A 16,122-nucleotide genomic window follows, 5' to 3' on the forward strand; every position below is an offset into this window, starting at 1 on the left:
TCACTTGTGCAGGGTTGGAACTTCACCAAAGGGCTTTTCTGTGGAGCTGCATACACATATATTTCTGAGGAATCTGTACTACCTGTGCTGTATTTTTTAGGTAAAACAGCAGCAGAGCTTGTAGGGTTTAATGGCTTAATTGTTTTGCAAGTAAGAGAAATGTAGACTCTGTCTGTAAATGTGCATTTACAAACTGAGTTTTTAAGACTGCCACCTTCTGAGAGCTGGGTTCATGTTCTTAAATAACTTGAGATAAGGTAGCCTAAAATGTCTGAGGCAGCCTGAGCAATTCACCACTGCAGCTTTCAGGTGTGAAGGCAGACAGCACTTTTTCACATGGGGTAGTGAACTGACTTAGTTCAGCAGTTTAAAAAATGAACAAGTGTAACTTAAGGGAAGGAGCACAGCTGTCTGTTATGGCAATGACTTTTTCCACCTTAATTTTTTAAACTGTTGTTTGTCTGAGACAGAACTTCTCTCTCAGCAGCCACCTGTTAGATCAGACTCATAGGTACAATCTGTACATTGAACATTGGCTTCTTGCTCCTCATAGATGGAGACCTGTTAATCACACAGAACGAACAGAAAACAGCTTGATTGGGCTCTAAAAACTGCTTTTGTTTATAAAATTAATTATACTTGCATAGGAAAGAGTTGTGGCCCTTCCTGCAGGTTCTCTAATATTTCTACCCTGAAATGGGAAAGATTATATGACTTAGAACTGTCTTTAATGCTATTTTGTGATGTGAAAGTAAATAAAACTAGCAGTAAGCTGTAACAAGGTATCCCCTGATATTTTGATCCCTTCTCTGTGGCCATTTCAAATTGGGGCAGTATTGCTGTTTTTCTTCGCTGTGCAGTACTGGTGTTTAATCACTGGAGTCTAAAATATATCTACAAATTGGCCATCAGGGTGTGTTCAAGTGCCATTACAGTAATAGTCTGAACTCAGGCGCAGAGCAGATGTTTACAATCAGCACTTTGTATTTTTATAAAAGCTGTTCAGAGCCTGATCTTGCAGCCTAAGTTCTTTGCTGTGTCATTTAGAAAAAGTACTGTATCTGACCAGCAATTGCTCTCCCTCACTTCTCTGATCTGATGCATCTTCCAGTAGATCTGGTAACTCATGTTTCTGATGTGGACTCCTGTAGTTCTCACTTAAAGCAGGTTTCTGTGCTATAACCTGCAGGAAGCAAAGCCCTCTGTCCTGCCTGGAAAACTGCCCACAAGACCTCACTTCTGAAGTATGAGTTAGAGCAACTTTTCCCAGGTCTTGATAATAGAGAGGACAGTGTGACAGCAGATGTAGTTACTACATTGATGTTCATCTGAGCTCTGGAACCTGAATGAGAGGGAATGCTCTGGGTCCAAGCCAAAGCATCATCTGGCCTGGTATTTTTTCCTCTCCTTCAAGGCAAAAAAAATCTGTAGATATATAGGGAAGTGCAAGATACATTGTCTTGTTTGAACCCAAATAATTTCCTTTGCTTGTGTATTTCATTAGAAGACCTAGCAGCTAGGCATCAGAATCTGGTTGGCAAAAGTCAAGAGAAATTGTAAGCTTCTGTTGGGGGTTTGGGGTGTTTCTATCCATCTCTTCTTTTAGGATACGGCTCTAGCAGCCTCCTAGTAAAGTGATTTTGGTGTGTCTAGTGAAGAAAATACTAAAGAAACAGTAGTAAAAATCAAGTAGTGCTTGTAATATTGATAACTGCACAAATAGGCACAAGTGTAATTTTATTGGTGTCATGGTTAAAAGCATCAAATAGTGTTGTAACCCTGTAGGCAAGCTTCCAGTTGGTACTTAGAAATGCATGGAGGTCACTAGCTTTCCAGAGTGTCTATCTTCTGGTATTACAGCTCTTTGAGAAATCATGCCTATTAACTTTGTCTTCAGATAATAGTTGATGCGTTATTTGACTTGTGAAGCAGAAAGCTTTAATCTCTTGATGGTTTGATTTAGAATCTATAAGACAATTAGCAAACCTCCCTATGAGCTCCTGAGGATGGATGACTTGTCAAGCAGCCTTCCATCTCTGCAAGATATCCAGACTGCATACACAAGATTCAAACAGCTGTTTTTGATAGGTAAGTCAGACTTTAAAGCAAAGCATAACAATGATGTGCTGTGACTCCTGAGTGCAGTAATTTTCTTGATTGGTGCCTTGATTTTGAGGGTGGTCAAAAGCAGGTTTTAAAATATGTAATTGAAGACTGTGCTTACGTCTGGGATGTGAATGAAGGTTTGTAGTTCTTTGACTTAACCACCTCTTGCTAAGCTGTCACAGTATCTCAAAATTACTTTTGAAGGAATGAAGTCTTATGTGTTAGTTGGCTTACACTAACTGGAATGAAGTTTGTGGGGAAGATTTTCAGTCTTCTGTGGCCAAACTTTCAGCCTTTGGGCTCTGTCAAGAGTAGAGACTGCTAATTAATTTTTGCCCTTGGTTTTATTACACACTAGTCACATCTCAAAACATATGAAGCTGCTTAAATTCTGTCCTTTAGAAAGCAGTCAGATGGGAGCCATGTGAAAGTATGATCTAGGCTTTCAGACTTCTTTCTTCTGAGACTTTCCAACTATTTTGCTGTCATGAAACACTTTGACCTCACCTCTTGAGATGAAAAAAGCTCCACTCCACTTCTAATACAAGGTATTTGAGTTTCACACTGAAGATTTTGTCTAGAATACACTGTCAAATTGACAGTGAATCTTAAGAGCTAAAAAGAATTACTTTTTCATGTGATTTCTGGCAAGTCACCCTATGTAGGAAAAAAACCTAAGCTTGAATTTAGTCATTTAACCTGTGTCATGAAATACTGTGTATTTCAATGAAGTAATTGCATCATTGTCCTATATTTATGCAAAAGGGAATGTGTTGAAACTCCCATCTAGTAAGTGTTCTTGCAGTTTGTTAAATGAGTTTTGACAGTAGACTGTACCTCACTGAGTATAGCACTATGCACTTTCAGTCTGAGAAAAACATTCAGGTAACTTTTGCAGAAGTACTAAGATCTTAGAGAAATGTATGACCTTATTACCATATTTTAAAGTCTGAACACATTAACCGTAACTTTTGTCCTGTACATGCCTCGTTAATATGGTTTAGGCAGCTTGTCCTGGCTATGGCACTCACAGCCCAGAGAGCCAAACGTGTCCAGGGCTGCATCCAGAGCCCCATGGGCAGCAGGGCAGGGAGGGGATTCTGCCCCTCTGCTCTGCTCTGCTGAGACCCACCTGGAGCACTGCATCCAGCCCTGGGCTCCCAGCACAGGAGGGACAGGGACCTGCTGGGGTGAGCCCAGAGGAGCCACCAAGGTGATCAGAGGGATGGAGCAGCTCTGCTGCAAGGAAAGGCTGACAGAATTAGGATTTTTCAGCCTGCAGAAGAGAAGGCTTCAGGGAGACCTTATGGAACCTTCCACTTCCTATAGAGGCTACAAGAGAACTGGAGAGGGACTTTAGATGAGAGCATGAAATGACAGGACAAGGGAAAATGAGCAGCTTTGGATCAGGTATTGGGGAAAAATTCTTTACTGTGAGGGTGATGGGATTTGGTGAAAACTATGTCTAAGAGAACAGAGCTTTTGTGGAGAACTAGTTTCTATGGCCAGGGTGAAAGAAATTGGGAGAGGAGTTTAAATTGTGCAATGAACAGGATGAGGTGCTGCTCCTGTAGCTGTGCTGCATGGAGGCAGCACAGCTACAGGAATAAAACACGTGTATGCCTGTGCATTTGAGGCATAGGTGCAAGATGCAGCAGACACAGTAGTGTGTAAATGTCCTGGAATCGAACACTGGAAGTGTTTGAGAGACTCTGGGAAGGTGGGCAGTTACACAAAATTCCCTCGTCCCCCACCCTTTCCAGAACAGCTTCAATTCCTCAAGTTTCTGTGTATCTGGTTTCTCACTAGTAGAACCATTGCAGGCCTTGTGCTTCAAGGTTTGTCTCATGCAGGAAATTTAATATATTCTGGTTTTAATTGATTATATCAGCTTGTGAAAGCTTTCCAGTATTTGTTGACTGGCTTTGAAAGAAATAAAAGCAGTGGACACTTAGGTGGCATTTGAAAAAATCAACAAAAGTCCTAGTGAAATTCATAGGTGTTTAATGACTTTGCGGTATTGAACTTGGCCTCCCTGTTTATGTATTTTAATGCCTTTTTTTAGTCACAGCAAAAACTGTTTAAAACATTTTTCAGGTAGTCTTACATTCCATAAATTTTTATAACCTACTTCTAAAACCCATTGGTGTCTCTGGCTCTGATGGTAATGATTTTCAAAATCCAGTGTCTTTAGGTTAAGCTTTATGTAGATCATCATCTCTGATTAAACTTTATTACTTTTCCATTTTGTCAACAGATTTATTTACCTGGTTTGAGTGCCATGAACCTTCAACTTACTTTTTCTAAAAGGCTGTGGTGCTATAAAACTCTGCTGGTGTTTGTAGGATTACTTCGCTTCCTTATTTAGTCATAAGGTGTCAACTTTAATAGTGATTGAGATTTGCTGACTCCTTAGTATTGGTTGCTTTATATTTTTTTTCTTTTTTTTTTTTTTCAGATAACAGTACAGACTTCTGGGCAACTGATGTGAAATGGTTTTCATTACTGGAGAGCACAAACTGGCTAGAAATAATCAGGTTTGCTGTATCTTCAGCTTTCTGTGTTTCAAATTGTTGGTAATTGCATTTGTAGTGGGTTTTTTAGCTAGTTTCTTGAAATGGAATTCTTTACTGCCAGTAGGAAAAAAAAATTAAGACAGGCTTATGGTCCCATTTATATATCTTATTTCTGCAACTTGAGACAGTGTTTTTAACAGTGCAGATTTGTGTTAAGTGTTCCACTTTAAAGGATATGAGAAGTAGCAGATCATTCCAATTATAATTCTTCCAGAGAGCCAGTTAAAAATACATATCCAATAATTTCCATCCTGCATTGTCACCTTCTTTCCAAACTCAAGAATCCTGTTTGTTTGTTGTGTGAAACTATTCTATGTCTCTGACTGGCCTTGCCATTCTTCTCTGTACTCTCTACTTCTGTAATGTCCTTTAGGGTGAGATGAAGTGCAGTGTTCAAGATGTTAGTCCACCAAAGATTTATAAAATGACATGTCTTCTCAGTTTTGTCCCCTTTTTGTGCTGATTGTTCCTTAAGTTCTCTTTTCTTCTTTCAGCAGTCCACAGTGAGTAAGTGTTGGAATGGTGTTGGCTAACTTGAGGCTTGTTCTAGTGGAATGTTGAGGAGTTTTGTTTTCAATGTTACTTTGTGCTAACTCTTTTGTCTTGTCAGTTTTTTCTGTAATCAGCTAATTACCATGGAGTGCTTCTGCAGTCAGGTCCAGTCCCTCTGGTCTTAATAACAATCCATAGATATTGATAGTTATTAACTTGTTAATCCAGAATTTAAATGTATTTATTGAAAGGTTCTAGTGAAGACCATATATGTTGAGAAATTCATTGACATAATGACGATCACAGGTAGTTTAAAGTAAAAGCCAGGCTGGGTTCCTATCCTTAGGTTGTTTTGAGACTGGTCATTTCCATACTTGGATCCAGCTGGTTCCTGGGTCAGCCTGTTCTTGGCTTTTGTAGTTAGTAGGAATGCTTTGTCGCATGTTCTGGATGATAGAACAAAGAAGAATCTGACAATTCCACACTTAAGAAATAAACTGTCCACTTTTCTTAGTGACCTAAGATATTGCAAGAATCCAAATTTGTGTACAGGCTTTTGCTAAGAATAACTAATTTCATGAAAATTTAGATCTAGAAACCAACAATGTTACATCTGGTTTTATGTGATCTGTAATTCCACTCAGTCTTCCTTGTGTAATAATGTTCTCTGTATAACTTCTGTCAGAATGTTTACAAGAGCTGATTGCTCATCCTTCCCTCTCTCTCTTGAAAGCAGATTTTGGAAGAAATGTAGAATGTAGTATGTTAGAACATAAATATGGCGATGTTGGCTCTTTCCAGGAAAAAGATCTGGTTCTTAGCAATTGTAATACTTTGGTGTGTGATGCCTGCTGTTGATCCAGAATAACACAGTGTATCATAGCAACTGAAAATGCATGGTTAATGGCCAGATAAAATGTTCTTGAAGCTGAGCAGTTCTTAGTTTACACAAACTGAGCATGGGTATTGTGTTTTAAAGAACTAGTGAAGTTTCAATTATGGCATTCTAACCCTGTCTAGGGGAAACTAATATAAGAAACTTCACTCAACTTTTCCTGTACCAAAACAGGAGAGTCTTGAAGAAAGCCATAGAAGTTGCTGAGTGTCTGGAAATACAGCATACAAATGTTCTCCTCATAGGTAAGAATTTAATGAGATAATCTACTTCAAAATGAATTTAAACAAATCAGTATATAGGACTAAGCTGTCTAATTATGGTAGAGACTTGCCAAAATTCTTAGAGCACTCAAGTAAGACACCTTTATCTCCTACATTTCTGGAAATGCTTCCTGTAGTTAAAGAAAATGTGGTAAGCACAATTCCAGGATATGAATGAAAAAGCTGCTGATAAATTGGCAGGAGAGTCTTGCATAAAGAAGAGGTAACATTCCTGTTTCCCAGTTTATTTTATTTAAGGTCTCTTAGGCCCTTTGCTGTATTTTAAGGGGCACGGGAACCATATCCACACAAAGGACCGGTAATATGAAAACTTTGAAAAATAACCTTTATATTTTCTAGATACACGTTGGATATTCTGCAGACTCTTTATTAAAAATACATGGAATAATATACTTATTGTAAACATGTTGAGCAGTTTATTCTCCTAGACTGAGTAATCACATGTAAAACCAAATCTCAAGTTAACCATTAAGTGACTCCTGGATTGGTAATTTAGTTGAGTTTTTCACACATATTGCCATTTGAGAAACCTAGCACAGGCAAGAGGCGTTTTCTGGAGGCACCTTTTGGAAAGGTGAAGACTGTATGTTGCATGAGGAGGCAGTTTCACACCTTCTGAAAAGAGGTGTGGAGTGTAGGAAGGGTAAGGACACATGGCTGGGCTGAGGGGGCAGTGTGTGCTTGTGGGAGACTGAAGGGCATAGGCAAGTTACAGCAGTAAGTGTTGGGGCTTGCAGGTTTTATTGTCAAAGTACTTTCCTAGGATAAGTGTGTAAGTAACCTTAAATTTGGAATCGTGGATTAACTTCTCTGACTTGCAAAAATGTCTGTGCTGCTCTGATCCTGAAATACAATTTTGTTTATGTGAACATGGCAATGCCTTGCTTTCTTACATAATGTTTGAGGAATGACTCAGTGTAGAATGTGGTTTCTGTTCTCCTTTGTAGAAGAGAGTGCTACTGATCTGTGCTGTGTAATCTCGAGTCTGGTTCAAGTGATGATGGATTCATACAGCAGAACAAAGTCAGGGTTTCAGAGCCTTATTCAGAAGGAGTGGGTGATTGGAGGACATAGCTTTTTGGATCGCTGTAACCACTTACACAAAAGTGAGAAAGAGGAGGTAAAAATTTTTTAATTGCTTTCCTTACTTACTATTTATAAGCTTACTCAGCATGAAGAGGGATTTACCTGTTAGTCCAGAAGTTCCAGTTACTCTGAGGATCTTCTCTTTTGTTTTATGGGTTGATGTTTCTACAGTGTCACTGTTTTTGCTGTTTAGAGGCCAGCAATGGCTTTATTATTAAAGAGAACAAATGAAAAATTTCCCAGTCTTGGAATCTTTTGAAAGTCATGTATCCTGTGCTCTTGGAGACTTGTGTTAAATGGTAGAAGCATCCATGGAAATAACTCGAGTTAATTGCCTATTCCTGTCACATCTGGAGATCAACTTTTTACTGTCTTGCTTTGGGACTAGTTTAGATTGCTATTCAAATAGGTGTAAACTGACTTATTCTGATCAAGAGTTGATATAAACTAGTTTTGCTTTGCCACCTTTAAAAGGCTGCATAGTGGTAACTTTTAAATTCAGAGTAGAAAATGCTCATCTCTTCTGTCAATAATTGGCCAAGGATAGCTCAGATTCTTCAAATTTCAGCCAAATGTACATGCAGCAGTTCTGTAGTTAATCAGGCTTCTTGCCTTAAGATTTGTATTTGGATACACTTGATACTATAAAATAAATAGTTTTCATGGTGGAACAATTTAAACTTTTTCTGAAACTGATGAAATATTTTGTTTACTTAGGCTCCTGTTTTTCTGCTCCTGCTAAATTGTGTTTGGCAGCTGGTACAACAGTATCCTCCAGCATTTGAGTTCACAGAAACTTACTTAACTGTCTTGTCAGACAGCCTCTATGTGCCTATTTTTAGCACTTTCTTCTTCAACTCTCAACATCAAAGAGACACTAATAAGGTAAGGGTTTGGTATTTTGTGGATGTGGTGTGTTGGAGAATGAGTTTGACCAAAAAACAAGAAACACTCAAAAAAAAGCAATTCCCAACAGCACCTTTTTCCTTACTTATTGAACTGCCTTGAGGGGTGAACAAGTGCAATTTTGGCTATAGGGAGGCAAGTTCGGGACATAGGAGTTTATGATGACAGAAGGAATACATTACCTGTAATATGTAGCTGCAGTTGTATGTTTAATGCCCTTCAGTGAAATTGGAGCTCCTTAACCTACAAGGAATATCCAGCTGTCTGGAAGAATAAGTTATATATGAAATTCTTGTATAGTATATTCTGTTGTATTCCAAAATCAACATCTCCTGAATGTTCATTTATATTTGGTTCATGCTCTTCTCTAGCCTAAGAAGCTGGGAGCAATGGGAGTATCCTCTGCAAGGCTGCACAGAGACTAAAGGAAAAAGTGAAGATTACTGTCTTTCATACAAATAAATTGTTGATCGCAAAATCTAGACCAGTAGCACTGCATGACTGCAGTTCCAGCTTTTGGTGTTTGGAATCGTAATGTGCCGCCTGTGTTTGAGGAATCCAACTGTCTGTCTCTTGTCCAAGTTTCAAAATGTCTTTTTTTCTGAGAATATTTAACTTTATTTTCATCTGTGAAAGTCTGATTGCGCTGTTGTTCAGTTATTGAACACATAGAAAGCAAAAGTGTTGTTGCAACTCTGTGGCCTTTTTTCTAAAAAGCCAGTTTCTTTATTTCACCTTGACTTAGTCAGAATTCCCTTCTAGCAGTATTAAATGTGACCTGTTTGTTTTGGCAGAGTGGGGAAAGCCTCAAGACACAAAGTGGTCCTTTCAGATTCCTTACTGTGTGGGACTGGTCTGTGCAGTTTGACCCCAAGGCCCTGGCTTTCCTGAACAACCCTCTTTATGCAGAGAAACCAAAACCAGATAGAAGTCAACGGAAGACTGCACGGTTCAAAGTAAGATATGTGCTGCTGAACTGTTTTTTCAGTTCTAGAAATATTTTGCACATCTTATTTCAAATGTTCTCACAGTGAAAGTATTGGTGCAGACTTTTTTAAATTGACAAAATACACGTATACCTCAGAGCCACCTGGATTTAAGAACTCAGTTTGCATGCACTAGAATTGTAAATAACTCTTTTATAGTTCATAGCCATGAAGTTAGGGATTCTTTTTCTTCATACTTCTATGCAAGTCTGTTGGTAAGTCATGAGATTTAATATTCAGGTGAGTTGCAATGATGTGTTTGAAGGGAGTTAATTTAGTTGTTCCATGGAGTCCCTGACTGAAATACAGAGGTTTGTGATTGCCTCCCTAATTTTAACTGGAGTGTGTGTGTGCACTTGGAGTGGGAGGGGGACCAACAACAGCAAAAAAACTGTCTGGAGTATGGAGGATTATGGATGGACCACCTCATTACTGGCACATAGCTCAAACTCAGGGAAAAATTTTTGGACTAGCCTCTTTCAATTGCAATTCATTGGTAAATTCTGTCCTGTATAAAGCATTCTCTTGTGAGACACTGCCAGTATGATCTACAGCGTTTATCTGAGATACAGTGAGGGACCAACTGGATAAAAACCTAGAAATCAGAGAGCACTTTATTTATAACTAGCTTAAACTAAACATGGACACTGGCAATACTTAAATGTAAGCAAAGGGTTTGGCTTTTTCAAAGACAATTGCTTTAGTGGTGTTACTTTTGGTTAGCAGGGAAGGAAGCTGGCAACACTCAGTATGCTCTGTAAAGTACTTGAGGTACTGAAAAATAACAATTTAAACACAGCCACTGCTTTTCTATATAGATCAAGTGACTATTGCTTGCAAGAGTTTCCTGAATACAACTTCGTTTTTCTTCCTCTTAAAACTGCTTTCTGAAGTCCCATTGCATTAATATTATCTGAGTATTTTGCCTTTTTTTCCTCTCTTAAAGCATCAACGGCAACTTTCTTTGCCACTGACACAGGCAAAGCCTTCCACGAAGAGAGGATTTTTCAGGGAGGAAACAGATCATTTAATTAAAAACATTCTGGGTAAAAGAATTGGCAAGTTCATAAATTCTTCAGATGAGCCCCCTAACAGCTTAAGGGAGTTTTATGATAGCTGGCATAGCAAACCTGTCGACTACCATGGTCTTCTGCTGCCGCGCATCGATGGCCCCGAAATCAAAGTCTGGGCACAGCGTTACCTACGATGGATTCCTGAGGCCCAGCTCCATGGTGGTGGAACAATAGCTACAGCTGCCAAGATTCTGGACTTGATGGAGGAAGTGCAAAGCCTGCAGGTGAAAATGGATGAAGAACACAGTCAGGCTGTTTCTGGAGATGTACATTCTGTTCCCTTGCTGAGAAATTCTGCCCGTTTGTCATCCTTGTTTCCATTTGCTTTACTGCAGAGACAGTCTGTCAAACCAGCTTTACCTACTAGCACCTGGAAGGACTTGGAAGATGAAGATGACTTGGTCAAGAGGGATGATGAATTTGTTGATCTAAGTGGGGATATGTTATAACATGTATATAGATTACAGTATGGATTGTATGTGGCTAAGCACTGAGTTTTAAATGTTTTGCTGTATCTTCATATAAGGAACTTGAGCATCTGCAAACTGTTTAATGGGTTTGTGGGGTTAAAAATCCTTGATTGGAAAGAACTAGTTGCTATAATTAACTGAGCATGTTTTGAACTTCCATTTCTAACAATATTTATTGCAGAACCATATTTTTAGCATAGGTGAAATAAAAATGGGAGTGTTGGCTGTAGTAGCAACATGGCCACTCTGTTAAAAAAAAAAAAAAAGAAAAACAGCAAAAGAATACTCTCTGCTGTAAAGGTAGAATGATAAATGCACATGGCAACAAGCATGCTATCTTAACATCCCTTTCCCCGTACTGGGAGTGGAGTACTGTGATTTGCAAATTCCCCCCACATGTAAACAGTGAAAGATGCAACTAACTGTGCACTCACAAGTCAGCTTTTGACAGCTGAGGAATACTCTTGTGGTCACCAGGGGTTTTCTGTCTGCTGTTGGATCAACAGAAGTCGTGTGCTTGCCCCTTCCCCTTTGTCAGTGTTGGTCTGTGTGGTGTCATGGTCACAGGTTGGCTGCTCTGAGCCTGTGCATGCACTTAGCTCAAGGGTCAGATGCAAGAGCTTAATGACACATTTCAAGTCGTAATGTATGGCTGCTGTTCTACATGCCCTTGCTGCCTTGGAATTTTATGTTTGCTCTTAACTTTAACGAATGAGATTTCAATTTGCCATGAGTATGTTTTCTCCTTTAAGTAGAGGGAGACTTTCATTGGAACTTTTCCCCCACTGATGCCCGTTGCCTTTAAGGCTTTCTGTAGCTTGCACTGAGACTCTCCACATAGCAGGGAAGACTCTTTTCCTGTAGTTCTGCAGTGAGGCAGGATTTGCAGTCTGTTACCACTTGTCATGAGTTGGTGGTACAGCTTATGAATGTGGTGTTTATAGAACACTCGTGTCCTGTTGCTGGATGTAATAACAGTACCTCAGTGAAAGAAGCCATAAAGAAATGCCTGTTGACTTGGATCTACTGTGTGTATGTTTATACAAATTTTTACAGCAAATAATTATCCTTTGTAAAGCTGAATATTTGACTGTCAGATCTGTTTTAACCCTTAAATTCTGTAATACCCCAAGAATGGATTGAAGTCGTAAAATCAGTTACACTGAGAGGTTACACATTGAATATTTTTCTCTGTTCTCATAACAATTTAGAAATCCATGCTGGAAAACTTAGCTGGTGGATAAACTGTTGCTTAAATTTGATCAGCTCAGTGAAACTTGGGGATATTAAACTTTTGTTACTGACTTATCACTTCATACTGAGTTGTATTAATATACAGCAACAATTCATCAGCAGCCCTCTAAAAACAAATTCTCATAACTGGGAAAGGGGAGAGCTTAATGCAGCTATGCCAAACTGAAGCTTTCCAGCTCTTAATTGCCTTAAAGTCTTAGTGCGAGGACAATACTTGAGTTTGTAGCATTTTATTTAAAAATACAGTAGTACTATGCTTTCTTCTGTGATATTTACAGCTAGCACTTGCTAGAATGGGCTGTACAGCACATTTCCTTCAGACTTAGTTGTAATTCATGTGACTCATGTATGCAATAACACTTTGCATGTTGAATGAGCAGTGTATTATTACAGTGAAGAAATACTTGTCCTTCTAAGGTCATTTGGGTTCAAGGGTGGAGTTTTTTAAACACTGCCATAAAAAAAAATATTAAAATGATTTTCTATACTTTTGATCAAACTGTTGTAATGTTTCAGTTATGAAGATTACATACTTGTATTAAAAAACAGATGTTGGACATCTTATTTGTACATAAGTTATCAGAAATATATATAGAAGAGAAGTATATATCTGGAATTGAACATGGAAACACTTCTAATGTAGAGTAAATACCATTGTTGCTGGTTTTCTGCACTGAAGGATTGGAAATATACTTCATATTTATACTCCAGGCTTTTGTTTATACCTCCAAGTTTTAACACTGAATGCAAGCTAGCAGTTTTTCAGGTTTCTATCTTCTTTTTCCTTCTTTTGATTAAATATTGTTACTTCTCTCCAGGCTGTTTGAAGAGTGTCAATAAAATATACTTTGAACTATTCATCGTGAGATAAGAATGTATGTTTAAGGTCCACATTGCAAGTGATGCACTAAATACAGCAGACTTGACAATCTACAGTGGCAAGGCTTTTCTGGTTATATCCTGATTTTTACAGACTATTATGGGGAAGCTGTCCAGTTTTGATCTGGCTGTACTTCTGATGCCCCCAATGCAGGAGAGAGGGCAGTTCAGTGCAATGAAGCAGGATGGCTGTGGGAAGTTAAAGGTGATCTAGAAATTGACTGCTGATTGTCTGTATTGGGGGCATTATTAAAGAGTGTTTGTTTCTTAGCAATATAATTGCTTAGTGTTGTTGTCTTAGCAATATACTTCCCCCACATCCAGGGTGAAATTTGTTCTTGCATTGTTACACTAAGCCACTTGAAGTTGCCACAGGGGGGTATTTCTCAAACAAGATGTGTGTTTGATGTGGACTAAGGTGGCCACAGTAAGCTGTGGAGTACAGCTTGTACTTGTGATTTTAAAATTCCACTTTTTTCAAGACTCTACAAATTGCTAGCCCCTGGTCAAAGGCAGCACTAGTACAAATCACAGATTAAAACCCCATGAACATTACAGGACTGTGCCAGCTTTGTCCTTGAAGCCCCACACAGCAGTAGCTGTGGGTCATGTTGTACCACAAGGTGTGCCTCTGCCTCACCCACAGCTGCTAAGGACCAGCAATTGTACTTTGACCGCTTGGCTTTGATTTAGGGCTGCATTCACTATTGAAAAGGCTCAGCTATTGATGTGTAGCATAAAGGAATGCAAACATGTACTTCATTAAGGAGTTTACAGCCAGCTTGCTCTCCTGATTTTTTGCTTCAGCTGAAGCTTTTTCCATTTGTGCCTGAAGCACAGAAGCATAATTTATCCAGAGGCAGGTGAATACTTTCTGATGATGATTTCTTACAATGGATTTGTTTTGTCACAGCAGAGGTCACCTTCACTCTAAACTACCTGGAGACCTCATGCAGTATTTACGGCTGGGTGCTCCTTCACAAAGAGCTAGGTTTTGCATAAATCTCTAAAAATTGTGTGAAGGACTTAATTTTCTGGGATAGGAAGGAGTTTTGAGAAGTGAGCTTAGCTGAGTCTGAAAAAAGCATTCCGTGTACAGAACTATACCTGCTTTTCCAGGGTAAATTGGAGAGGGTGAGGAGTGGAAGGGGCGAAAAAACCCTTTTTAGGGTGTCTTGCTTCCTTTTTCTTGGTTTGTAGTAAAGTCAACGTGACAAATGCTTTTTGCCAGCATTTGCAGGATGACATAACTTGGTTGGATAATAGACTTAACTTGGAGAGGAGTGGACACAGAAGATAAGGAGAGCTGATGCTTGAGCTGGAGAGACAGTTACATGGGGAGGGCACCACCATGTTAAGTACAAAGGCAATGGGGTTCTTCAGCATGTGTTAGCAGGGCATGGCTAGACATTTACACACAGTTCTGAGCCCCAAAGGGCTCCCTCTGCTTGGGTGGTCAGTTTGACTGGGGTCACAGCTTTAAAAGTGCTGTGGAGGCTGAGAAGATGTAATAGAGGACTGCTACTATCTTGGCAAGTGTTTGGAGGGGCATGGATACTCAGTGCTGCCCTGGTTTGGCTGCTGTGGAGCCCTGCTGGTGTTCAATCATAGCATGTTTCTCTGCTTTCAGCAAGCATTTGTTTTCCCTGGTTTTCATGTAGCAACCCAGTAAAACAAATAGGCACTTACCTTAATGTTATACCTCGCTTTAAGCAGGTGAATAAGACATGCCTAGGAAATGCATTTGTAAATTTTTCTCATGCAAAATTTTGCAGACCTAGCAAGACTGATTTCCTGTGGTCTTGACTTTATGGCCAGACCACTCAATTTTGTCCTTTCTTCTGACATTTCCTGCCCTTGCCCATGCCAGAACATCTTCGGTCTCCGTCCATCTCCTCCCTGTTCCTAAATCATGTGCTGTTCCAGCAGTTCACAGGTTTGTCACCGCTGCCGATTTGCTGGACAATTCAAAAGCTGTGACTCAGGTTCTGGGGGGCCAGGTAATGCTCATGACTTGACATGGCCTGGTCATGTAGCCTCCAGATTGCCTGTTGGAATCTACCAACTTATGAAATAATTTTTTTGTCAAATGCCATCAAAATTATTTACTGGTTTTCAAAGCTGGTGATGGATGAAACGTTGATGAGATGCCTGGTGTTGTTAGTAAGGAAATCAGGGTAGGAGACTGCAACAGAAACGTCTGTACCTGCAGCTCAGGCTTGATCCAAATCTGAAGTTCTCAAGCTGAAAGCAATGCTTCTCTCAAATAGGAAAATCTGCTCATTTACAGTCAAGTCAGGTATCCCAGTTTTCTCTTCAATTTTTTTTAATCTTGCATTTTGTCTGTTTCTGGGTCCTGAAATAAAATTTTCATTATACTGTAGAAGCCAAAATTCAGTTTATTTCCTGGAAACCAGATGATATTTCTACAAGTTCTGAAACTTACAAACTTTATTGCTATTTGAAGAAAATTTCCAATTAAGAACAGCTAATGCTACTAGAAATAATGTACAGTTTTGCTAATAGAGTGTAAACCTTCAAGTCTTCTTAAGACTTTTAAAAGTCAGAACTCTGTGGGCTCACTTTGCAATCAGTGGGACTAATTTCCTTTTGTTTCAGAGACATTAATTGAAAGTATGTTTATGCATGAATGTGATGACAGAGATGCTAATTTCATGTAGAGGGTGTAAGTGCCCTTGCTTTATGTTTTGGTGATGCAAGAATATATTTCCACTCTCACTCTGACCCCAATTCATAAATCAAAACAGAATGCTCCTCACCACCCTCCTTGAGTTCACTGTACACATGAACCCAGTTAGTTTCCTACAAGCCACTTACTGTATTTTCCAGTTTCCCATCCCAGACTTTCCACAGTGGATTCACCATTAGAAAATATGTCTTCCTTTTCTCATGGTTGTTCATTTAACTTTGGAAAATATTGGTTTTATACCCACCCGCTGCACTTAGCTTTTCCTTTTGCAGGAGGTGGTGGGAATATTTGAAAGCCAGATCAGAAGTACTACAGATGACTTAAGCAGTTCTCAAAGTACAAGGTCTCTTACTTCGCTGCCAATACTGAGCATGGTTGTTCGGGAAGTTGTATTTTTATTTTATT

The 16,122-nt window shown here is 39.2% G+C and overlaps 1 protein-coding gene across 1 annotated transcript in view; it reads left to right on the top strand.

Annotated features, from left to right (window-relative positions):
- Positions 1 to 12,986, top strand: part of MTMR12 (myotubularin related protein 12) — a 33,122-nt gene extending 20,136 nt beyond the window's left edge. Inside the window, exons 10-16 of the mRNA XM_054652125.2 lie at positions 1,964 to 2,088; positions 4,565 to 4,643; positions 6,244 to 6,314; positions 7,301 to 7,473; positions 8,157 to 8,324; positions 9,140 to 9,301; positions 10,278 to 12,986. Of these exons, the coding sequence (XP_054508100.1) occupies positions 1,964 to 2,088; positions 4,565 to 4,643; positions 6,244 to 6,314; positions 7,301 to 7,473; positions 8,157 to 8,324; positions 9,140 to 9,301; positions 10,278 to 10,853 (1,354 nt within the window). The 3' untranslated portion in view covers positions 10,854 to 12,986. The remainder of the gene's footprint in view (positions 1 to 1,963; positions 2,089 to 4,564; positions 4,644 to 6,243; positions 6,315 to 7,300; positions 7,474 to 8,156; positions 8,325 to 9,139; positions 9,302 to 10,277) is intronic.
- The last annotated feature ends 3,136 nt before the right edge of the window (positions 12,987 to 16,122 follow it).

This window comes from Agelaius phoeniceus, chromosome Z (genome assembly GCF_051311805.1).
Source record: "Agelaius phoeniceus isolate bAgePho1 chromosome Z, bAgePho1.hap1, whole genome shotgun sequence".
In the NCBI taxonomy this organism is placed as follows: Eukaryota; Metazoa; Chordata; class Aves; order Passeriformes; family Icteridae; genus Agelaius; species Agelaius phoeniceus.